Below are 26,738 nucleotides of genomic sequence, written 5' to 3'. Positions count from 1 at the left end.
TATTCATCATTATCCTTGAGAAAAGCGCAAAATCCAAATAGGGGGGGGGGCTTCGACCAGGGGGTGTCGGGCGACCGCCCACCTCGCCCACCCCAAAAGCCACCACTGACTGTACAGTTCAGTGAAAACGCAACATCGTGCAATGTGCGGATGGTTATAATGTGGCACATGGACAATGTTCGATACCGTTTTGAGAGATTATTTACGTGGACATATTTTCATAAGAAAAATCTCGACTTTCGATAGAAATGAACTGAATAATGCAATAATTTTTCGTCCGGCGGGCAGCATGTTTGACATCCCTGCTGTAATGCATATAATTGCATTTGTGTCTATCACGGATGCAGATTGGGTCTAGCAAACACAAGCACGTATACGTTACATTTGATGAACAAACATAATCAACAACTACTGGTGATATATCCTTTTTCTCGATCCGATTCCATTTGCAACATAACATATTATTATTGATTGTTCTTCACGTTAAACTGATTTATTCGCCGTTTTTTTTTTTGATGCGAAGTATAGATATATATAACTCGGGATATTTAATTCACGCGATGAATGCAATCTTCTATACAATCATTCTCGGTTTATGCACGTTCGTTACTGGATCAAATATTGAAACAAGAATCCATCGACTGATCACACCAAAGGGGGTGAAGGGAATAGAATTCGGAACAAGTATCAGCAGTTGCACGTAAGTAATATTTCAAGATATAATGATATGCATGTCCGATTCAACAGATGAGTGGAGCAGATATTGGCTTTTTGAAAATAATCGGAAGCTTACCTGCCTCGAAATACAAAACTAATTATATCTGTGTGGCGTAAAAGTGATCGGTTAACAAGAGTTTTGAACAGCATAGGATATATCAGGGCTCTCCAACCGGGTGTATCGTGCACCCTAGGGTGTACCAAAAGTTGAAAAGGGTGTACCACTCAGATGGGGTGTACAGGAATGTACCAGATCCGAATTAAAATAGACCGATGACTATAGCTATGACAATAAACAGGCAAATTTATGCTTCAAAACATGTTGACCGGGTGTGCAATATGGTACAATATTTTCATATAGGCTGGGGAGTCGCGTTTGAGAACCACTGTGCTAGATGGTGGTCCGGTAACCTCGAGTCATGATTAGCATAGTTAGCATTTCAAATACCTGCAGGCGTACGACGTTAAACAAAAGTTATGCGGCCCTCAACACATAATTAAATTAGCGTGTGTTGGCGACCGTTAATATGCAATTTGAATTGACGAATTGATTCTTAAATCTTTGAGAGAATTTAAACTTGAAAATTTCATTCACGCTTGGCGCGATTCAGGGGGACTAGGATTTTTCGAAAATGATGCACCCCATTAAAAAAACACCAAGTTGGAATCGTGCGCTTCTCACGAATGAAGGTTTTTCTTGTACCTTTGGCCGATTCCATTATAATATATATTTGAACTGTGCCTACAAACCTGATGGGAGGTCACAAATAACAACATGAAAGAAAGTAATTAATAAAAACCGGAAGATGCATCATCATTCATTTTGTTCCCAAAATTTTCGAAGACACCCACTTCGTCAGCTCTATGGTTTAATCTGATAACGGGGGCTAAGAATGGATAAATATTTGGCAGTAATATATGAAACAACCAATATAATCGACAAGATGTAAAGAAATTTCACACTCCGCGCAACTAGAGTGGTTGTCCAGATAACTTTCCTAACATTTATACTCGCGATTTTAGTGCATATTAAGCTTACGGGGGTGTTCTGCTAATTCAATTAACAACTTTTATACGCAAGACATATCTCAAGAAATCAGTGGGTACAGAGCACCACAAGTCCCTCCGCGGTGCGAAGTTTCCAATAGTCAATTTAACATGAGTATATGACGTCCGGATTGGACTTGACGAGTCTCCACCGGAATGCGGCCGTATGCTATATATGGAATCGAAGCACGGCCGTGAACGTTGAACACCCCTAGTCCCCTGGATTAGGCTTACTATACGGAATCAGTGAGTTATCTGGTCAGGGGTGTACGAGTTTCGAGTAAACGTTAAAAGGGTGTACCACGGCGAAAAAGGTTGAAGAGCACTGGGATATATGACTCTATGAATATTTCATTATTTTAGTATAACTTTCCGGTTATTTCATATAACAGAGAAGCTTAAAGTAGAATAAATCCTGGAATAGTAAGACGAATGCAACTAAGCTCTTCAGCAACTTCATAATTTCCTAAAGGCTCTGTGGCCCATGGCTGGGCCATTACCCACCCTTTATGAACCAGGGCATATTGATCTTAGTGGTGCAAAAGACAATCTCTATTTGAGAAAGTTCGTTTTTCGAACCATAACATATGTGATACCCTACACAGAATCTTGGTGGCGTCTGTATCAGCAATCTCAGACTATACTTGACTTCCTCACTTAGAGAGTGCTAAATATTTTCCGTTACAGAGCGATTGCAAGACTTGTTATAGCATCACCGAAACATTGGAAGAATTCCCTCTACTCTTGTGCATACGCCTTCAGAGGAAAGAAAACTACGAAACATGAGTGTAACAAATTTCTGAATAGTAAGTACTAAGTATCAGAGGTGGTCAGTAACGAAGTACTTCTACTTTTTCGAAGTACTCAAGTATTTTTCATCTACTTATCGTACTTACTCAAGTAGATAGAGTTTCCGCTACTTCTACTTCATAATATGTTGTGATCTACTTACTTACTTTTCGCTATTTTCAGTTTGTTAAGTAGAAGTACTGTAACCCTCCAATTAGAAAGAGAACTGGGGTATTCTCATGCTGTTTTCACGGAGTTCTAACTTTCAGTTTTAAGAAAATTTTAGTCAAACCCAGAATTTCCGTCGCGCTTTACACAAAGTAGATACGGAGTTACAAATATGTTTTCACGAAACTGAATATCATTTAGGTAGCAGGTTGCGTGGCTCCCTTCGCACCGCATTGTCGCCCATATGCCATATTTCATCACAGTAAATATGGCCAACAATTACGCTTGAAACTACCGTTTCGAAATCTAGCATTTACCCATCATATCGTAATCTAGCAGGCCATGGCGTGTTCAAATCTGGAAAAGTGGGGTCTGACTTTTTTGAGGGTTTTAGACCTGTTTTAGCAGACCACCGTTAAAATTGTCTTAACAAACGACACGAAATACATTTGTTTCGACGCGACGCTACAATGTCAATGAGGGCCGATTCTTCGGGAGACGAATCCTGTCTGCTCAGCTGAATCTGCTTTTGGACTATGCAAACCTTGCGTATCAGTCTTGGATTCAATCAAAATCAAGCAACCCAAATCGAATATTAAATAATGTTAACTTAGGTTTTCATTTGAGAATACTAAGATGCTAATGCAATCGAGATTCGCAACAGTGCTTTCGTCCGTTGCTCAATAGAATGAAGAGCGAGACAACAGTAACGAGGGCAATTTATGGCACAAGCGAAAATATAATTTAACAGTAATCAACCAATCAAACCGACTAAGAGCGTACAATTACAATGATCAGAAAAAACGAATACACAAATTTCGAACTGATTCCTCTTAAAATGCCATGAAATAAAGGCTAGAAAAACGTGCGGAATCACAAACAATATTTTCCGCTTTTTTGAAGTAGTATTGGTATTTCTCGTTCAATTCACTTAGAGTTCTAATTAGATTCAGTTCTTTTGTCTGGAGAACGTACATACTGAAGTCTAAAAGCAAGTCTAGTAATGCCTTTAATTTCCGGAAATAAAGCTACACAATATGGCATTTTTACGATCCACCATATTTTTATTAAAGTTTACTAACCGCGCAAAGTGTTTGCACCGCATCTGATACAACTTCTCCGTATTATTGCTCTTCAACTAAACTACAGGCCTTATAATATGGGGGAGGGCACCAAACCATGATATTTTCTAAAACGGGTTGTTCGAGTAAACAAAGGATTAGTGTCGCATTTCCGTATCAATAGTATCATATTCATCCCATGATGTGGACGAATGCTTATGCTGTCGAAAATTGGATACCTGCTGGTATGCCTCAACATATATCAAGCTCTGCACCTTTCGCAAAGCTCAATTTGCAGCTTTTGACAAGCCATGCAAACGTATTACTATCGTTTTCACAACTACTTACTCACTTGAGTAGATTTAAAGTCAGTCAATTCTACTTCTACTTCAAGTCGTTTTAGGTTGCTCATGGAAGAAGTACTTCTACTCGTACTTGAATAGATTTTTTTCGTCACTACTTCTACTTCTACTTGAGTAGCTTTCTTGACTACTTTGACCACCTCTGCAAAGTATATTAGTGACACCGGTGTGTTCGCTAACAGAGAACACCCAGGTGAAACTGGAACGTCCTGTCTCGATTGGTAATTTCACCAGTGCAGATGTATTGGATATTTTCTAAATGTAATTTATCTTTGATGATATGTAATGTTGTAATTTCACTGTGCAGGTGGAATCGGCACCGGGCTTGGTACCTCAATGACAACACTATCCTCGGGAAATAATAATCTGATCGTGGTGAGTGCTCATTGCTCAATGCTCATAAAATGACGCGTGTTTGCGTGTATAATAACATCGTACGTGTGGACCTCGCACTATAACTGACAGACATTATTGGCCTCGTGAGTTTGAGACTTGCATAATTATTATTTTCCAGGCTTGTTCAAATCAATACATGTTCTCGTGTCCAAATCGCACCATAGAGCAACGGATGGTCGGGAAGTGCCAAAGCATTAATGTTGGAGCCGGTACCACATACCAACTTTTAACTCCGTGCCCCACAGGTTCGAATTATAGGTTTAACGTTCAGATATGACTCGATTCGTAGAACTATCTGGCATTAGGGAATTAAAAACTAGGAGTAATTTTTCCGGTTAGGGCTGCAATGTACTGCATAAATTGCAAAATTGTAGATGGCGGTGTTGAAGACCCTTTACTTCACATTATGCCACTCGGTCATAACTCACTCGAAGACTTATTATTTCAACAATGTGGTTGCTTAGGTTATATTGGGATAAAGTAGGCTTATGTGTTAATGGGCCGAATTAATTGTGATTAAAAATTACTTATTGGTATAAAACCCCTGAAGAAAAACCAGCGCTCGCCGAAAATATGACGAGTAGCCTACTTGGAAACTATGAACCATATTGTGTCCTCATAGGCTGCCCACAGGGATTAATCGCGGACATTGTATTCCTCATGGATGCGTCAGGTAGCGTTAAGGAAGCAAATTACTACACCGGACTTGGCTGGATCATCCAAGTGCTACAACGGTTCAGGTACATATTTTGCACCGTAAACTGCTGTCAATTTCATGATCACATACTAAGCCGTGGTTTAGTTATGACATAGATCAAGGAAATGTGCAAAGTGGATACGTGATATTTAATGGAGAAGTCTATTTGTCGGAAATCATTCGTCCAAGGTCGTTCTATGATTTAAAAGGTGAGTGTGTATTAACACGCTGCTAAGTGCTGACTGCCGTACCCATAGTTGGCGCAGACAAATTACGATTGACTAGCAATCTTAATGCTCATTTCGTCGATCTAATCCTAGTGTCCTAGGGCTAGGTCTCGGCACAATGATTCGGGTACTCGAATCTGAATCGATTATTAATTTTAATGATTCGAGTCGAGTAGTAAAAGCCGATTTTTTCGAGTACTGAAATTATACGCTTCTTGCCACTGAAAGTTGATTTGTCAACGAGAATTATAGTTTCGATACTAAATTTCAATGTTGAAGCCTTGAAACCTCGATTGGCCGTATCGTAGCATATGAAACATATAGTACAAAGCTACGAACTTTACTGGAAATAGCACATTTCCGAAGCCATGATCATCCTACAACATTGTCACCAAGTGCAATGAAATCGGCATGGTCGAAAAAATGCCAACGTATCTTGATATGATGGATAACAGGCATTATATTCTTTGTGATCGCATAAATGGTTCAATAAGGTACATGTTTGACATAGGCTATTAAATTATGTTATTATGTCATAATGCGTGATACGCGATTACTCGACTCGACTCGAAGCATCTTATGTGATTCAGAATCGAATCACTCAGGTACTTGATTTTGCCCAGCTCTACCTAGGACACAATGCAGCGCTTGAAACGTCAAGACCTTTGTTCATGTTCAATGTTCACCAGTATAGCCCTGCGAAAGGAGTAATTATGCATTGGATTGTCGCGGATATTATTTGCAAAGCAATCGCGATTGAATGAGCCTAAATATAATGTCAGATGTGTCTCCCATTCGTCAGAAAGCTCCTGGAGTAAGACACATAAAAACATTTTCGTATCTATGAAAAACATTGGTCTTGTATCATTGGTTTCGTCTCTATGAAATCTTATGGTCCTGTATATTTCCCTCGAATAAGATGCGGGACCGACTGCGCAAAAACAATACCTCTATATCAGCGGTGTCAAACTCAAATTGCGTCGCGGGCCGGATTCAAGCCATTTGATCGCTCGCGGGCCTGATCATTCAAATGATTGAAATTACATACCCTTGTTTTTTGCTTTAATACTCAATTATCAAGCCTGCACAATAATGAATTACATAATGGATCATAGGGTTCTACTCTAGCAACAAATCAGCGAACAATGGAATTAGCAAAATTAAGATTATGGCTGGTTAAATTCGGTAATATAAACTACGAAAAGAGTAGCTTTAAGGACGATATATCTCATGTGTATGCGATATGAGGAATACGAGAGATATATTGAAGCTGGTTCATTACTATGATATCGCGATTCGGGTTTCTCCGTATGTAGAGCTTCTGTCAAGTCATAAGCGAAATTGGGAGTGCGGCCACAGATATTTGAATTATATTTCTATTTATAACAATTGAACATGCTCGACAGTTGCTATCTTGAGGGATTATTAGATGATAATTTTTTGTATTAAATAATCTCAACATTTGCAAGAAATGTGTTGGATAATACAGCCATTTTTCAAAATAGCTTCGCGGCCGGATGATAATATTCCAAAGCCCGCTGGCCGTATTTTTGACACCTCTGCTCTATATACTATGCAGTCATACAGCCCTCAAGGCTCTGCAATATTATCATTCGGCTGTTATAACTTTAGTATCTATGGAAAGCATTTCCGATTACCCGAAAGGAGGGACGCGTACGGACAAGGCTATAAACGCAGGAGACGAATTATTGAGGCGATCTCCTAGGAATGTTCCGAAGGTGATGATAACAATAACGGACGGAGAATCAAACCGTCCTGATTTAACGAAATCTGCTGCTCATAGATCACGGTGAGAGCTGGTCTGTACAGTGAGATTCATGATTTCGTCGCAAGGAATCCATCGCGATGCCTATATATGCGGAATGTGATCTTTAGGGTTGCCTTTAAAACAGGTCTCTAAATCACTTTGTTTCAAACATGTTTCAAACAGTGTTTTAGACAAATGCATTTCAAAAGAAACAATTTTCTTTCAAAAGTTGTTTAATTATGTAATAATTGTTTAAATACCTTTGTAAAACCATGTTGCTATGAGCCTTGAGACGACTTGCACTAGATCTATAGTCGACGTATACGATATGGAATGGTCGGAACCCTGGACATCATCGTCTCTTTCACAGTTATGGGACGTAGTTATATATTACTGGGATGGATTGGATGTTGTGATGATGATGACCGCCGCTGCATGACGATGTAGAACTGGTCAAGGATATTTTTGGTCCGTTTAGGACCGGAATCGGAAACCTTTTCATCAAAAGAGCAATGTTGATTGTTGACCCTATATTTTCAACTATAATTCTCAAGGAACCATAAAACGACGTCAATACACTGTGACATCACAATTGACTTATCGTGACGTCATGCATAAAAATACAATAAAAACATATTTTAAATAACGACCATGTTATAAACATGTTTTAAATGCAAGTCAAGTGATCTTACTCTTTCGGGTTCGAGCTTAACTTTTCGAAAGAGTGCTGAAATCGACTGATCAACTATACATTATTTATACTAGTTTTAGCGTTCAAATTGGGACCAAATACGGCTACAATGTCAACTTCACGGTTTTGGCTCAGTCCAATAGCTCGGGTTGGTAGCCACTGCACACGACGCAATTTCACCACTATGCTTCCTCTAGCCCAGGAATGGTCAACCTGCGGCGGTAGAAGGAAACTCAATTCAATTAATATGTGTTGGCGGCCGTCGACATGCAAATTGAATTTACAAATTGACTCACGAATTTTTTAATTTTAATCAATCTTGAAATTTTCTTAGCGCTGTGCGCAATTCAATGCGCCTTCATTTTTCGATTTTAATATAGTAGCGCCCCTTGCAATCTGAGCTCACAGTGCAGGTGCTAACATCAAAAGAGGAAAATGATGCGTGATGAGCCCATATAGAAATACCAACTTGGAATCGTGTGATCCTCACGAAATAAATTTGTGCCTGGTATGTTTGACGATTCCAACATCTTTTCATTATACCAACAACCCTGATGGGAGGTCAGGAAATATCAGCATGCAACAAAGTGACGAATAACAGTTGGCCCACCCGAAGATGCAACATCATCTATAACTTTCCCTAAATTTTCGAAAACACCCCCTCCATCCACTCTATGCCGACGAATCTGATCACATGGACCGAGAAAGGATAAATGTTTGTTGGTAAGATGTGAAACTACTGATATTTATGAAGAAATTCATTCATGAATCTGAAAATGTTTTCGCGTCTGGCGCGATGATAACGGATACCAGTAACTATTCATAACTTGAGCCCTCGCGGTTTCGGTGCATAGTAAGCCGATATGAATTAATAGATTAGTCCGCAGTTCGTCGGAAATGGACATGGACAGTTTATTTATGAGTATTTGGCGTCCAATTATAGTTCATTACGACTATGCCTTGAAATGTGGCCCCGTTGGCTACATGAGTAATGAAAATGCGACCTTGAATAGCAAAACGGTTGCCCACCCCTTCTCGAGCCACACCATGCACATTGAGAAGTTAATATATTCAAGGTAACGAATCAAACGTGTATAGTGTCGGGTCTGACGATTCCTACGTAAGTCGACCACTTTGGCGATGCATAGAGACAGCATAGTCACACTGACACATTCGTAAGTTTGCTACAGATCAGGCGGAGTGATCATGATCGCTGTTGGTGTCGGATCCGCTACAACGAGGGAACTACGTTTAATTGCAACTGGAGATGAGTACAGTGGCACCAGGGTGATGACCGTGGCGAGCTATGACAATTTGGTTGATATATTGGACAAACTGAGCCAAGTTATAAAAGAAAGCGCTTCAACTTCGTTGGAAGGTGTAGTTCTTTTGGGCGCGATGTGCTCTTCGTTTTGTCTACTTATGTGTTCTTATTCTAGGAAGCGATGGTAATTCCACCACGGAACTGACAAATTGTCAGTTCGGCTCGTCAATTTCAACAATACAGGTCTGTAAGAGTATAATGCAAGATGTCTAACGAACGCTAATTAACCATTCAAGAAAGTTATATTCTCTGAACACCTATCCGGATGTGTTGCAATATTTCAGAACGAATTGTTCATCGGAGCACCCGGATCGTATGACAGAATGGGGACCGTGGCAGAATTCATGCTACCTGGCTTTCCGAGGACAGTATCAAAAGGCCACTTGAATGATACAGACCTGGCGAGAGTTACGCAACTCACCCCGAAGCAACTGAAAGACGCATACTTCGGTATTTGCCATAATAATTATTATCATTGCAGTAAAAGAACGTTAATGGATTATTATTGCAGGATATTCAACAAGCGCGGGGGTGCTGCAAAGAGGAAACGTTTGGATTGTAACGGGCGCTCCGCGATACGTCTCCCGTGGTGCAGTGAGTGCAATCCAACATATACATTGTCGAATGTTCATATCTAGTAGGGTTACCATATTTCTGTGATCCAAATTCCGGACACTCTTTAGCGCCCACTACCGGATTTCAAAATGAGTTGTGACGTCACACTAGCAAAGCTTACAGAACAGAGGTGGTCACGATCCGGTTCAGGAGTATATGTAGCTGTGTGTTGTGTAACCGGGACTGAAACCACATTTTTTCAGTCCCTTCTCGAACAAATAGGCAATGAATTTGTGCCCACCATAGGGTAATCGATGCCACGTCTGGATGGGGGGGGGGGGGTACTGTATGAATCTGGGTTCTATGCATCTGGTCGTTAAATGATATTGGTTGTTCCACATATTACTATACAGTTACTACTCTCCGCCCACATGATCAGAAGTAGCGGTAGAGCTGGTGGAGGATGATGAGTTTGAAAATACAGGGAGCGTAATTGTAGATTGGTAAGTCATGTTCATGTCCCACCGATTACATTGTTTATCAGCCTTATGCCGGCGCGCACCGCGGAGCTTTATAAACACGACACACCCAGTGGTTACCAACCTTTGTTTGGTCGCGACTCCATCTCCAATTTGAAAATGTTCCGTGGCCCAGATCAAAATTCCGGATATTTGGCATATTTTAGAGATTCCTCCCGGACGCTACACTGAACGGTGAAATTCCGGACATGTCCGGGAAATTCCGCACGTATGGCAACCCTAATATATAGCTATATTGTAACATGCAGAGACGGCGTTCACTGAAAGTCCACTTTTTCATATCACACATACGATCTCAGCATTATAATTCATCCATAATTTTCATCGTGTAGGCCAGGCCTATATACCGTAGTGGTAACGATAACAGCCCACCAATCTGACGGACCCGGTTCTATCCCCATCGGAGGTTTATTTGGGCTTCTCTTTCCCCGCCGTTGCCGTTCTTACGGCGACAAAAAAAAGCCCAGAAAAATACCCGATGAAAGAATAAAGCACTCACAAGGAATGAAAAGAACTAGTAGAAAGGTCCGCGGCTTCAAAAAGATCAACATCGAAAAGTACCGTGACATCGGGCACTATAGGCCGAGGTGGATGTTAGAGTAAAAGATCGCTACTGATGCGTGTCGATCGACATCCTCCTATCTGTTCATGACATCGCATTGTGTCTTATCGCATTGTACATTGTGTGTGACTTGTTCAGATGAAAAATATAACTCAACGATTGTATTAATCATTATAGTTAGCATCCTATTCGAAAGCAAGGACGAGAAGTGGGGTGGTGATGCTGCAGCACGACCACTAAAACTTTGTGCAAGAATGGAACCACTGATACTGAAGTTAATTAAAACATATTCGAACATAATATATTCTCTAAGCTTTGTATATTTACAAGTTATAGTGCTGCCATGAATATCTATGACTAGTTTTGATGAGTTCGGTGACAGCAAGTATGTCACCAAACATTTATTGGCAATGAGATCGAATCAATACCAACTACAAATCGGTAAAGTTAGTGTTCATCAATGGTATAGTTGGCGCACGCGCGGCCGCTGGTGGATCTTGCTGTGATGGAACTAGTTTGAAGAAAAACATGTCCTTCGAGCCGGATTCAAACCAGCGACCTAATGGATATCTACAACGCAGGCCCTACAGCCCACCGTTCTGCCAAATGAACTATCGGAGTCCTGGAACTTTCGCTTTCGCCTACAGAACTTAGCACTATACGTAGACATTTGTTTGTTCTGCTTTCTCTGCTAACTAGGGTTGCATTTAAAACAAATGGTGTTTTAAAACACTTCGGTTAAAACATGTTTTAAACAGTGTTTTGAACAAAGGCCTTTAAAAACAAATTGTGTATTTTTAAGTTTTAAAATTATGCCATAATTGTGTAAATACATGTTATATGAGGTTACGGACGATTACCACGCGATATAGCCGACGTATATCGATATGGGATGTTTGGAACCCTGAAAATAGTCGGTTCAACAGCAATAATGCAGATATTTCGTCAAAGGTGCTATATTTGCCCTATATTTTCAATTGGCAATGTCAATCCACTTTGACGTCACAATTGAATATTCCTGACGTCATGGCTTCAAAAAAAATTAAACAAGGGCTTTGTTTTAAATTGATTTTTGTATTAAATGCATCATGATCATGTTGCGAATAGCATATACACCAGTCTGGTCAATCGCGTGTTTCGTAGAGTAGCACAGCTATGTCTGGATTCTGGGTAGCATAGCTTCATGTCTAACTATGAGCAAGCTGACGTTCTTGTATTGCAATATCCAATAAGGGCAATTGGTCCAGGTCATGGCAGATCATGTTTGTAATTTTCCTGTATTTCAGGCACTGCTGTATAAGAGAGCTGATCGCACGGATTCATTCATATTGCATCCAAGTGATTACTCGGAATACTGGCAATTGGGCGGTTACTTTGGTCACTCCGTGTTGGTGATGGATGTAAACGGGGACGGTTTTGATGATTTGCTCGTGTCTGAACCCCTTTATTCGAAAGCCGCGGGATACGATGAAGGATTGGTATTTATCTACATGAATGACCAATCCTCGCGAGCCATTTCGAACTGGGTAAGACGCGCTGTAACAATCATTTGCGATAAGTTCGATTGCAGCCCATGGTTTCGTTTAAACAGTTATAAAAATAAGCATCAAATGTATGTTAGATAGAGACATGAATCTACTTACGACGGTAGACAAAAAATTAATAATTGCTGCTAAATTCGAATCAATTAAAAGTGTTGAATCCTAGAGAAGATAATATCTAGTGATAACACCGAAGAATGCCACAAGATCTCCATATCTCCGTGACTAATATCCAGAAGAACCAAGATGGTAGGCCTACTACAGTTCGATGCGATTTCTAAACTATGTTCCGTTAACAAAAATTCGACAGACATAATGCCTAATACTTATGCTATAAACTCACTCTTGCGTAAACGTTATTTAGGCCGTAGGTGGGCATACCGATTTATTGATGGGATCTGGAATCAACGGAGCTAGATTTGGAATGAGCATCGTAAATGCAGGTGATCTCGACAGCAACGGTTACAATGATGTAATAATCGGGGCACCAAATGAAAAACTCAGCTATACTGATGTGGCAAGTGGCGCGGTATATGTATATTATTCGTCGCAGACTGGGTTGGACGTCCATAGATTCCAAGTAAGTATTTTGTATTACCATTTCGGGAAATGCAGCTTATGCTCGTTCTTTATTGAATACCTATTGTGCTATTAGTGTGCAGACAATTTTTCCTCGGAAATATTTTTACACGCATTGCAAATTGGTACTCATTCAATTTTAGGCATATTTGTTCGCTGCCATTGGTGTGTAAGCCATTCATCTGCCATAGAAATAGTCCCCATCATTTAATTGAACTTATTTCTCTAGGTAACGTTTGCGTTGATATACTTTTGTAGTATGTTTAGCTCGTTACTCTCGCCATCAATGGAGATAGTTAATCATTGTTCTTATTATGCACTGGGAGCCGTCTGGTGCACGGCAGTCTCACATTCACAGTTTTTGTAGTGGCAAGAATTAAAGCAGGATACGTGTATGGTATAGAGTATGTCGTATATCTGTGATATTTGGTTACTTTTTAGGGTATATCACGATTGCACTAGGCGTGTGACAATAGATTTCAAAACGTTCTAAAGGCGGCCTTCGGCATTATACATAGCTCTCAGATACAAATATTTTCTCGATATTTAAAGACACTTCAGCTTTGAAAAAAAATCATTTACAGAGGATAAATGGGAAATCACTCGGATCTACAACTGTACTGAGAAGCTTTGGATGGTCAGCGCAAGGAGGGCACGATTTCGATGGCAATTCGTATCCGGACGTTTCGGTGACTGCCCCTATGAGTGATAGTGTTGTGCTCTTACGCTCGCGAAAGCTCATCGTGACTACGTTAAAGTTATCAGTGAAACCTCGTGTGATCGATATTCTGTCATGCGCTGCCAACAAGCAGCGTCCATGCGCCATAGTGACAGCGTGCATGGCAGCACAATATCAAAAAGCACCAACCGGTGAAAGATTTTGTGAGTATATAATGTATTTCTTCAAAAACATCACTAGAATTTCAATATACAATTGATTGAAATATTCATATTAGAATATACCCGAATATTATTGGCTGGCAGTCGTCAGGGGTAATCACCAGTGACTATAGTAGAGAATTGGAAAGAATACAGTTTATATCAACGATCGTAATACCATATATGACGTCACCGGCGTAAAATTTAGAGTAACTGAGACGAAGAGATTGCTTAAGCTCAATGTACTATTTTTAGATGGTACACGAACTCCTTCTTTTGGCACAAACTAGGTTGGCGTATTCTGATAAAAGACGACTCCAAAGTAGGCTACACAAATGAAAGTGTGAACGGCCTCTCCAACGACGCGAAATCTGTCGTCTCGATAATTTTTCGCACAAGCAGAATCATCCTATAAAATAAACGTTTGCCAATGGCAGAATTCACGCTCTTTTCCTGTTCTGATTCAAGCTTCAGGGGACGAGTCAACGGCGACCTTTTCTCTGAGGGTGATGCACGTGATCTAATAAATCTAGGGACATGCTGTTTTGTCGTTCCGTACAGACGTTTTCTCAACACAAAGACCGGAAGTTTCAATTGTGAAGTTTATACCAATACTTTTCGTTTTGATGTAGCAATGACTCACAACATAACGGCGGATTCTCTGATACCAAATTCCATGTACCGAAGGTTTACTTTCGAAAGCACAAAAACGGATACCATTAAAACAGCTGATATAGCAGTGGGTCAGTCGGCAATATGCCATGACTACAATCTGCGACTGAACGTAAGACCGACATCTGCGCACGAAAGTTGCCCGCATGATTACGGCGAAGGCTCGTATTCACAGCTAAATACGCTGGGAAAAGTTAATACTGGAGGGCTGGAGACTACACCGGTATTGACGCTAGCGGCGGATCTAGCACCAACGCATAAGGCAACGGTAATGTCGGGTGTCCTGAGTACTATAGACATCAAAACTGCAGATTTGTCTTTCAACACCGGTTGCACAGGATGTCAACATGATCTTCGGATAGTTGCTGATTATTCGTAAGTAATAAGCATGGCCTATACTTATTCACTTTTGGTCATTCACTACTCACTACCCACTATTGACTATTCATTACTCCAGTACTTGTTGCCGGCATCAAAGAATTTTAGGTGGGCGCCACTACTGGTTATATAAATGACTAGTAAGACAATTTCAATTTTCGGAATAAATGAGATGTGGATATTCCCTTTACTCCGGCTGGCGATCAGGTGTAAAAAGTTGCATGCGTCTAAAATGGCCTTGTTTCACTGTTTGTATGGTTACGGCGTGCAGTGTGTAGGCCACCTATTGCGGACTTGCACTAGTTTTTTTTTTAAAACTTTCGAACCATACGTTGCAACGTCTTCAGATATCCGATGTCCAAGGTTCCTCTGAGATTAGATGGTACGAACAGAATGTTAACAATAAATTGCACAATACGAAATGACGGACCCGAAAATGCTCTCTTCCTGAAAGTCAACATATCGTCGGGAAACTTGACCATAACTCGGGTAAAAAGGCGCAGCAGTACGACGGTTGACCGCATAGCAGCGCTGCTCTTTGTCAGCAGGTCACAAGCTCGTGTATCGCGATTTCCGAGGATGAAAGCGACCGCAAGCGAGGTGAAACAGTCCTCAAATACATATCTAATAACCCCATTCTACAAGACACTATTATGGCTCGAACCCAGGTAGGCTATAATGTGTCCTCCGTGTGGGTTCTAGATCGTATTATATTATTGAATAATGAGCAATGAATAAAAGCACTGCACTATAGTAAAGATTGCGAGCTTGGTAGCTTAAACCACCTCTTCGTGTGTGTGTGTGTGTGTGTGTGTGTGTGTGTGTGTGTGTCGCCCTCTTTCTTTCTCTCTCGCTCTCTCTATCTTATTTAGTGCAAGTTCTCCGTCGACATTGACTTTGCTAGACTGGAGTCGTTCGCAAAGGATCACAGAATAGCGGTGATTGGAAGAGTATATTCCAAGTAAGTTCCTTAAACAATGCGGGGTATAGGCTGTTACACACACACCACCGGCTGATGACTAATATGTGTTGACCAGTATTCAAGGAGATATATTGAGCGAGAAAGCATTTTCAGCGATACGCTCAACGTTCATGTTTGTGCTGTTATACTTTCTATGTTATATTTTCTCTACCTTTTATCACCATCAAGTTCCAAATCGGTATAATAACAGGCATATTCACTAGGGCTGTTCAAAAGTAACATTTTTACCGGATTCCAGCCATTCACTGATTAAATTGTCAGGTTACCCTAAAAAACGCTGCACACCAAATTTGGTTCAATTCTAGCAAGTATAAGACTCCGCAGATCGAATAAAAAATTTTAATTTATTAGAGAAATTTTTGTTTTAAATTCAAATTTTTCTGTCAACCCCATGAAATTGATGAACGCTCTTCAAAGACGATGCAAAACAAATTTGACTCAATTCCAACTAGTAGAATCGGAGTTATTTGAGTATTTCCTTGATAATTCTCTTACAATTGCTTTCAAAAGATTTTTAATACAATTTCATGTACCATCAATCACTGTTATTAGTAACGATACTGATCAGGGGCGGCCAATCCGTGGCCCGCAGGTCAAATGTGTCCCACGAGAAGGTTTCGTGGGCCCTGCGAGGTAATTATCGAAAATAGTTATTACATCAGGTAAAATTGCAAGGCCAGCCAAAATTTGATTAGCCTGACCGCGAAATTTGATGATGACTGACATCAGTTCTGACACATTGGCGTAACCAGGGGCCAGCCACATTTATCGCAGATCTTCGTATATGACCAATTGACGATAAAGTAAAATATGTAATAGCAGATTAGTTGAATTGAAATTTTTCTTAGCACTTCGCATGATTTTATGTCAATCGACTTCTCGCATTTAGTATTGGACCCCCCACCTGAAAATTATAAATACGCGCAATTCATAGAATTGAATCTAACTATACTCGCAATTAGGATATAACGTATCGTCCAACATGCGTCTTCGCTTGTGCGCTCGCAGCGAGATCGTCGGCGACGAAACATTTGCACAAAATGATAGAGGGGGTACGCGTACCCTTGGGGGTACGCGAAGCATTTTTATGGGGTCCGCGAAACCTCTAAATTTGTAAAATTGTTAATGACCTAGTTTGAATACATATTTAATTAGGGAAAGCATGAGACGGCTTAGCTTCATAATTGATAAACCTTTAGGACTCACAGCATCACAATGGTCGTCTGAAATGAAATATCCGACTGTGCAAATTCATTTTAATTGTCAAATTGCGAACAGCCTGCCGGTGAAAACATATTGATGTTTAGAGATGTTTTTGTGGCGGTTTGCGGGAAAATGAGATGTTGGAGATAGCAAGGTCAAAGAGGGTGACTTTGTTTGCAAACCATTTGGATTTGGAGTTGTCAGTCTCAGCATGTCAGTAAACAGTCGTTTGAAATATAACTTCCTGAATTTTTTTCCTAATCTGTACCACTGAAGGAATTGAAACCTCGCCACGAAATCCATTTTCTCTTAAGATAAAACCACTAAATAACTTCAAGATGAGATGCTAGATAGAAATGACTAGGATGGACAATTGGACATGGACGTGATATGTTCAGTAGCAACTCACAATAAAAGCTCTCGTCGGAAGCGTCACGCGTTAATAATACATTCTCCACCACCTACCTTTGTTGAAATGGATTTGCGGTACTCGTTCATATAAAATAGAAGGCCCGAATTTTCAGGACAATATATACAGCTGCCAAATTTGCTTCGAAGTAATAAAAGTTTACCCCATTTCTACATATCGTGTGATGTTAATTTCAAGAAAGGTCATTTTGTGGCTGTTTATCACTAGCCTACACAAGACGGATGGCGGTTGCACGATAATTGAGCTAATTTTGAACGAAAACTTCTGGGGTCAGCGGGGGTCAGTGACGGTCCAAAAGGGGTCCGCGAAGACAAAAATGTTGAGAACCACTGTGATAGACATGTTCACCGAAATCGTCGATATTGCTATGTCTAAACGCCGAATAACCCTGTCCTTGCCAAATGAGTCCAGTGGTATATAAAGGTGACCCCAATATATGTAAGTAACATATTTATTGATAGAATTCATTCATACCTTTGAAATAATCTCGCGCTTCGCGCAACCAGGGCATGACTGCACGAGTGCACACTGCACAGTGCACAGTTATACACGGAGTTTTCATGACATAATTGTTATCAATTTCAAAGCGTAGTAATATAAGTCTTGTTTTCAATGGCCGAAAAGGTTGGCCACCCCTGATACAGATAAAATTGAAAATTATTTGCAAATTACAATTCAGTTGCATACAGGAATAAATTCTCAATATGCATCTTCGCGATGCAGTAACAAATTGATGCAATTTTTGGAATTATATCATGATACTGTGACAGAGTAAATACATCGTCTGGTTTTGTAAAATTGATGTAAATATAACCAAACGCTGCTTCCCACTTGACAAAATTTAAAATATTCGTAGTGTAGGCCTATAAAGCTTAGCTGCTTGGGTCGAACAAATGATAAAGAAAGATGGCAAGTCCTAGTCCTTGACTACTTGACTAATTGCATGTAGACTAGACATATGTCAATTGACTACTTCCTAAATTTCGTTTCTGAACAATGTCTATTGTGTGCTTGTAATTAGTATAGTGCAGTGATTCCCAAGTGCGGCCCCGAGGGCCGCATGCGGCCCCCAGATAGCCTTCTTGCGGCCCTCAACATATATTAAGAAATCGATTTATGACAAAAAATAAAATTTATATTTATGAAATACTCTTGTTTGGCTTGGCCTCTGTAGTTTTTGATTACAGAATTGCAGGAAAGTTGAGAATATAGACTGCTGACGTTACGTCACTGCTGTTTCGATGCAATGTGCCCTAACTTTCCAGTTGAACGAGCAGTAGCTATAGATATAAATAGGTATTGATAACTTTCAAAATCGGAGGAAAATCCTGAAAAAATGGTAAATTTTTCCCACTTGACTAAAAGAGAAAAAGAGGCTCCACTCTCGGAAAATACAGTTTTTCTTTCACACTAACAGGTGGTTGACTGAAAAAAAGGTGAACTTTCCGGTCCAGCTCCCGAAATAGCCACCGTAGCGTTCCTACAGTGCTGACTTAATGTATATCAGTCGAATTGGGCCCTATATGTGACGAAAATCCTCAAAAAAGAAGACATTTGGGCGTCCTCCGAGGACACATTTAAAAAAAATCAAAAAAAGAGGACAAATCATCTTAAAAGAGGACGTATGGTAACCCTATGACTAGATGTGCAACACGTGACCAACGGTTGAATACGACGAGATGCATACTGCTTAGCCGGCTAAAAGCAGCATAATTGGTAGTCCTATGTAGTCCGGGCCGTAACTGCAGCACCCCAAACCCCCAATTGAGGGGGGCGAGCTCGGAAAGGGCTCAAAATTATTTCGTGAATTAGCATAAATTATAGAGTATTTTTGAAAAATTTATGCAATTTTTTCAATTATTTTTCGCGCTATGCGCGATTTCAATTCGCCACATATCTTGAATATTGGGTACTCTTCCCCAAGAAAAAATACGCAAGATTTATAAAAATGGGCATATCAGCGTTGGCCATGACCGCACCACAACGCACCAAGACATATAAAGTTTTAGGCTATATAACATGTGACTCCAAGAAGTGTGTCAGAACGATCGGCAACGAGAAAGCCTTGGTTGCAAAGGACTGCTTTTATGCTGACCAAAAACTTCGAAATACCAAAAACTTCGTTATTCATACAAAATACATATAGGGTTAATTGTCCATATACGCGCCTAAATAACTGGCGCCGAATGTTCTTGTCTTGGCAATCTGAACCTCGCAAGACAAATACCATCCCGCACGAAAGAAAATTATATGCCAGTGAAGAAATACTAATCTGAAATTGTGTGATCTTTCAGTTTAGTAGGTTTGGGCAATTCTACATTTTTTGATATAGCAGACAGGAGGAGGTCACGAAATAACATCATGTAAAGGAGTCATACCTAGGAATCCGCCCTCCCGAAGATGTTTAATTTAACGGGGTCTGCAGTTTCAAAGACACCTCTCACTCAGCTCTACCGGTAAATCTGATTACGTGGGCAGAGAGGACAACCATGCAATTCCCGTTCTTAGTCACCAATTTTATCATGAATTATCGAAATATTCGCACATCGCGCGCTGTCTCACTAAACAGTACAACTTTAATTTCGTGGCAAAAGCGAACAACGTGATAGGGGGTCAGTTTATCACCCTATGGGTGCCCTGGGTCCTGAAGAAGTGCTGTTACGTTCCTGCCAACGGGTATACCCCCGGAGATGTTTAATTACTATTGAGGGGGCCTATACCTTTTCAAACACACCTCACTCAGCTCTACCGGTAAATCAGATTACGTGAACAGAGACGGCATGAAAATTGATAGCAATACATGCACTTCCCGATCATATTGACCGATTCAGTCATGAAATTAAAGAAATTTCTCGCGCTTCGCGCGTTTAGGCGCAAAAAGCTGATTCACTCAACGGACACCCAATGCAACTCATAAGTATAGCCGTAAACAGTGTACAGTTTTGAAATCTCGCCAAGGCAATAAAACTACTCCGAAATAGCCATGATGACTGTTTGGGTCCGTTTCATAGCCGTAGTATTCGTGCGGCCCCGACCGTACTCTGAAATTCCAAATTTGGCCCTCACACCGAAAAAGTTTGGGAACCACTGGTATAGTGTGTAATGAAAAAATTAGTAAGTTACATCTCTATATTAGTTGCTGACTCATACACAAGAGCTACACTTCGATTGCTTTATCTATATATTTTAATTAACAGGATTGGATATATGTCATGTTTGAATGATTCATGCATATTAGGATATTAGAGAGTCCATGTTTATCAAATATGAAAAAGGAAGGATATTTAGAAAGGCAATCTTTCATGTTAATTGCATAGTGAATAATTCGAGCTGCGCCGCAATGAAACAATTTTGCATGCCATCGTTAATCATGTTTGCATGTTTAATGGTTATATGATAGTCATTTATCCGTTACTGTGGCATATAATTTTCGAGGTAAATTGGTATTACTGTTGGAGTCGGAGTCGGTACGTTTAAAGACTCCGGATTCAAAGTCGGTATATTGAAAATGTGCGGAGTCGGAGTTGGAGTCGGTGGTAAAATTTACCGACTCCACAGCCCTTGTTATCACCCATGGCTAACTAGTCGGTCATGTGTCACCCAACGCAATGTGTTTATGTCAATTGCTCAATTTATATAGGAATATGCGCGAATAGGTCTGTCCTTTTACCGACATGGACCTTACGTGAAGATGCTGTGTCAATGGCCTAACCCTAATCGCTATTGAGTTTTCAGCGCCGGAATCGCAGTTTCCGGAGAGGTGAATGAATCCAACAATGTGTTCACTTATGAAAATCTCGTCCAGTATGAATCAAATTTGATACTGCAAGCGTAAGTATAGATATGGACTATATATGTTATATATTAGATAATAATAACGCATTTCTGCTACGGATGGATCGACAGAGCGGGTCAATGTAGTGTATAGTGTAGGCCTACTGAGTGGAAGAATAGGCTCACGCGCGTAATGTTTCCAAAGCACCAAGGCAGGGTGGACAACTATTTTCCCGATGGACCAAATGTGAACAGAAAATACGATGGCGGGCCGAGGCAAAAGTTTAGACCAGTGTTTCCAAAACTTTTTTGAGCTAGCGTCCCCTAGAGAGCGACAAATAGCGCTCAACCAGAATACCATGCCCAAGGTAGGAGCACTGTGAAAATTCCACGATAATTTGAAACAGAGAGTAAAATCCCGCTATGCAGTTCCCTTTTAATAGGCCATGGTATCCCGCTGTTCAGCAATATGCGTCCAAATACTTCGTAGTTCTCACTATACACTCAACACAATGGACCACACGTCCTACACTTCAATCAATCAATCGATCGTCCTAGTGATTCTGTCCAAGTGTCCATTGATGCCAGGATCCACATTGTCAAACAATAAACTTTTCCGGTATGGCTGGTTGCATCGATCGGCGCCCGCATCGACCGTATACGCAGCCTCGAGTGAATCGATATAGCATTCGTTTATTGCGTTAGTTGCTGATTTATTCATCAATCGTTACAACACTACGAAGCAGTTGCCTGCTAAAGCTACACCGCCTGCATTTAGTCTGAGTGCCCACTGCCTCCTATCGCCCAATTTGTAGCCTGATAGCCTTGTTGTTTTGGTAGCTTCGCTAGCAGGTCTTCATCAGCCTACTGAATTTTCTCATATTGCCGACTAAAATTACATTACTTAAACACGGAGACGACCTGCTCGGTGCTCACCGCATACTAAAGAGACCGGTTTACGGCTGATTTCAGTAAATAAATATTTATTGCTCGAAATCGTGTTGAAATGTCTACCTTCAGCGTAATATTTTATTGCTTGACACAACATCGCTAATCACGTGCACTGATTGCATCATTTTACGAATTGGAAATTGGAAACGTATGACGTAACAGTTTAAGGTACAGACCTGGCAACAAACAAAATTTGAACTGGAATATGAAAACAGTGATTTGTAACTGCATGAACGGCATGATTTGCTATATTGGCTTTATTTTGGAGTTGGATTACTCACACGACGTACATATAGGTTACGTAATGACGGTACATAAATAAACTAGACTTCAGAGTAAACGCATATATCCGGATCAATTCATACCCAAATTTTAGTCTCCGCATTAACATTATAAATATGATATCTAAGGGACTTTTCGCGGACCACTGAGAATAGCGTCGCGGGCTGCATTTGTCCCGCGGTCCGCACAATGCCCAGGTCTGAGACAAGCGATCTTTGGCGACTCGTAAGAGTCGTAAATGGTCATCGGTCACACATCTAGTTTCGTAATGTTATCTCGCCTTAGATGCTCTAAAGCAGTAGTTCGCAAATTTTTACACAGTCTGGGCCTTGGGCCTAAAGCTTGATAGCAGCCGAATCAGAATGACAGACATAATTATAGAAATAATCATAATCGAAGAACGCCGAAGTATAAAATTATAAGGGCCAATTCATCCTTTTTAAGCAACGAAAGTCATGAGGATCTTGGAAGTCCGCCCTTATTCACTCAAAACACAAACCGCTACAAATATGGGTAAATTAAAATTGCGATTAGTCAGCAATCGCCATAGCAGTGCAAAAAGATCCCAACCTGCGATTTTGGAAAGCGAGGATGTTGTCTAACACCGTGAGCGACTAATTATATATTACACTGATCCGAACTAGAGTTTACCGAGGATGATAAATAATGGGCCTTGCGTGATTTTTCATCTGTCATATTGCAATTTAGCGTTATAGTTATCAAATTTTACGCCGCTTTGCGCCACAGTCCACAGAAGACATTTGCCGTACCTTTTTCAATTTCTGATATTTCTTTTCTCAGTGACTTTGTCCATATGCCGAGCACGGGAATGTGAGCTTTTCATGCAGGCCGGTAATGAAATAGATGGAATCCTTATTGTCTTTCGACTACATTGGTCATTTTACACCAGGCCGATATACTCTTCATTTTTATTCCGTATTTACCGACTTGTAGCACGGCCCACTGCCAGGCTTTTTATAAGACACCGCTAACGCGGATGGAATCCTTCATCGCGATAAGAACAAATGAGCAGTTCCAAATGAATCACTGCATTCAGATTGTTTCCCTGTTAAATATCCAACATAACTGGTCGTAAACCAAATTCACGAGCTACTTTGCAGATGCGTGAATCTCTATTAAAGCATTGCTTCATCTCCATCAATTTTAGCTTTCTGTCAACAATACAATTACGTGTTGTAGACGCCTCACAAATGGGCAGTTTCTTGAATCTCAGGCCCGGTAAACGCAAATTTGAAGTTTTCATTAACATTGAACAAAATTTCCTGACGGCGCAGCACCGATGCTGACTTTTGAAAATTGGTGAGAGCCGCAGGAAACCTTGGTGCGAGCTGCTCTTGAAACGACTGCACTAAACTATTTTAATATTTGGATTTTCAGAGTAACGGAGCCTATACGCGTATTTTTTCAACCCCCAAAAGACACGTCCGTGCAGTCTGTTAAAACGTTACAAGACAATATACTAGGCGGAGGCGAATCAAACTTTTTCCATCGATACACGGTAAGCAAAGACTGCCGTGGGTATGCAATAAGCCTATACTATACATATGCCTTTTCATTGCATTATTTGGACACATGAACAGTTCTTGAACGATTGCAGATTTATAACAAAGGACCACTTGGCCTAGGCTCTGCCCGTATCGTGGTCAATTGGACAGAAAAGACGAATGAAGGACACGATTTAATCTATTTAATAGACGTGTACTGCGAGGTGTGTATGATCATGATCATTATTAAAGTGTAATGTGATATCCACAGGATTTCATCTCTTGCGTCGTTCATATCGTGCATCTGGTAATCCATGCGAAATGTAAAACAAACGTATCACATGACATCGTTTAATATCAAAGATAATTGGCAACTATTTCACAGGATGAAAAAAGTATGTCATCAGAAAGTTGCAAATGCTATAAAAGTGGGATTGCAAATAAATACGGAATTGCTCCGACCAAAGCCGATCGGAGGACATTTTACAGGGAACATGTTTTCACATATCCCACAGCCGGTGAAAAAATCGCCACGTCCGAGAAGCTAGTTCGTATATTCGGGTGGCGATGGCCAACTGGGTGGTGACCATTTCCCCTCATCATTTTAACACATTTTACAGACTTGTGGAAATTCTCAGTGCGGCAGCATAGACTGCGATATCGATTACTTAAACAAATTCCGTCAAATAACCGTAGTTCTCAATTTTAAACCATGGGCACCTGTCTTTGCCAAGGTAGGTATCATGTCAACTTATGATTTTATCTCTCTATAATTATTTCTTGTGTAATTATGGCTGGTGCGAAACCATGAAAGGCTTTACCAGACGAACTTCTGTAAAAGACGTCATGTAAACTAAACACGAACACGACTTAACATTACTAATTTCTGTCACTGCAAATTTATACAATAGTCGCCAGGTCTGGCAGTCATCGAAAATGGCAACATCACTGTCGTTCGCAAATAAGCTGACGTCACAGTGACTTAAAATCCAAAATCTAGATGAAGGCACTTGATCTTCAATGTCTCTATAACTAACTAATGAGATATCCTATATATTCTCGATTACATATGTTCTTCTCGTCTTTATTCAGCAATTTGTGGAAGCGACGGTAGAGTCCTCTATGCAACTGATTCCTTCTAATGCGACGGCGTTGCCAATATCGGACACATCTTCGGTAACACAGTAGTGTAGTGCACAGAAATAAAAAATATTTACCAGTATTTTTCATGGATTCTATCGATTTTTACTAGGTCACTTCGATTCTAGCTTCCTACGATCCAGAAAATCCACCCCCGCAGCCTACTCCCGATTCTCTAGATGTCAGTGCGATAATCGGTGGGATCATTGGTGGTTTGTTACTGCTGGCAATCGCTGTAGCGATGATGTGGAAGGTCTGTGTCGATATTTTGTGGTTGGATATCGTAATGTGATGACTAGGGCAAGTTTTTGTTGCAGTTAAATCCATGGAAAGTTGCATTTATTTTTGACAAAAGTTGCAGTAAAAAGATACATTTATTTTTTCACAAAAGTTGCACTAAAAGACCACCTTTTGCTCGGGTGACTAAAAAAAGGTCAACTTTCCGGCTCAGCTCCCGAAATATCCGTAAGAGCGTTACTTCAGCGCTGATTTACGGTATTTCAGTCGAATTTGGCCGCGTATTTCATCAAAATCGAAAATACTTTGATGAAAAATCAAAAAAGTTGCAAAATGTTGCAAAAAGTTGCATGAAAAAAATAGACGAAAGTTGCAAAAAGTTGCACTATAAGATTCCTTCAAACAGCTTAAAACAGCATTCTATATATTTTCTGAGTATTTAGGCAGCGGCCGGAAGCTGTAAAAAAGTTGCAAAAGTTGCAAAAACTTGCCCTACATGACCAATGGTGGATAGGGGTTACTTGTTATCAAATTATGACTTACGAAATGATGTTGGGGAAGACGCATCAACAGACCTGTCCCTTGGCATCTCTTGTTGGTAAGATGACGCATGCGAACTGATATCAATTCATTTGTAAACGCCATCATAGGGGTTGTATTTAAAACAAAAATCAATATGAAACAAACATGTTTAAAACATGACCCTCGTTTTAAAACATTTTTTATCCGTGACGTCACGAATGATAAGTTGTGACGTCACAGTGAATTATCATTGACAATTGAAAATACAGGGTAAATAAGGCTGGCTCCCCTTTAAAGGAATTTTTACAACACTGATTTATCACGTGTTTTAAACAAGTTTTTTAGAATATACTATTTATTTTAAATGCAACCGTATAGCCATCATGCACTTATATTGACTTTTCTATATTTCAATTACTATGTTGTTATGTCATTTATGTTATTTCACAGCTTGGATTTTTCAAGAGTAAATACGGGAAGATGACTAGCGAGGCAAAGAAATCAGTGAAAGAATCTTCCAATACCGTAGAAAACGAAGTGCCCGAAGGAAATTCTGCCCCTACCGGACAACCGTTTGGAAGTACCATTGACCTAGTCGACGGCTGAAAAATTATCAGACACGTTGTGTATAATAATAAGTTCAATTATCCGTCACCCTCAAAGCTCTGTAAGTTACTTACCCAATTCCCAATCCCGACGACAGCTGTTTCGCATTTCCCCCGACTTGTTACGCATAAAGCAATAAATTTTACTGTTTTGA

General features: G+C 40.3%; 1 protein-coding gene across 3 annotated transcripts; it reads left to right on the top strand.

Moving 5' to 3' along the window:
• Positions 1-137: 137 nt before the first annotated feature.
• Positions 138-26,738, top strand: LOC145446491 (integrin alpha-2-like). 3 transcript variants are annotated; one of them, XM_080324798.1, is made up of 27 exons: positions 138-700; positions 2,452-2,570; positions 4,452-4,519; positions 4,659-4,785; positions 5,163-5,280; positions 5,343-5,446; positions 7,097-7,274; positions 9,114-9,301; positions 9,363-9,430; positions 9,532-9,697; positions 9,759-9,841; positions 12,190-12,429; positions 12,809-13,024; positions 13,608-13,905; positions 14,535-14,686; positions 14,750-14,949; positions 15,300-15,441; positions 15,498-15,620; positions 15,825-15,913; positions 21,303-21,398; positions 23,973-24,093; positions 24,193-24,303; positions 24,465-24,626; positions 24,700-24,813; positions 25,172-25,255; positions 25,332-25,472; positions 26,429-26,738. In XM_080324798.1, exons 1-27 carry the CDS (start codon positions 516-518, stop codon positions 26,582-26,584), a joined length of 3,849 nt encoding a protein of 1,282 aa, XP_080180924.1. In that variant the 5' UTR covers positions 138-515; the 3' UTR covers positions 26,585-26,738. The 3 variants fall into 3 exon arrangements, with proteins under 3 accessions (XP_080180924.1, XP_080180923.1, XP_080180922.1); XM_080324797.1 differs by having other exon boundaries at positions 14,535-14,949; positions 15,501-15,620; XM_080324796.1 differs by having other exon boundaries at positions 14,535-14,949.

Source organism: Botryllus schlosseri, chromosome 9 (genome assembly GCF_051294905.1).
Source record: "Botryllus schlosseri isolate E-star chromosome 9, Bs_hap1, whole genome shotgun sequence".
Classification (NCBI taxonomy): Eukaryota; Metazoa; Chordata; class Ascidiacea; order Stolidobranchia; family Styelidae; genus Botryllus; species Botryllus schlosseri.
This window is presented reverse-complemented; position numbering and strand designations above follow the sequence as displayed.

What these genes read in the sequence shown, in the direction of transcription:
- LOC145446491 (XM_080324796.1), top strand. Translation starts at nt 516, where the DNA reads ATGCGAAGTATAGATATATATAACTCGGGATATTTAATTCACGCGATG. An exon ending in TTTAACTCCGTGCCCCACAG is followed by an intron (nt 4,786 to 5,162) that starts GTTCGAATTATA and finishes GTGTCCTCATAG; the next exon opens with GCTGCCCACAGGGATTAATC. An exon ending in GTCGTTCTATGATTTAAAAG is followed by an intron (nt 5,447 to 7,096) that starts GTGAGTGTGTAT and finishes TTATAACTTTAG; the next exon opens with TATCTATGGAAAGCATTTCC.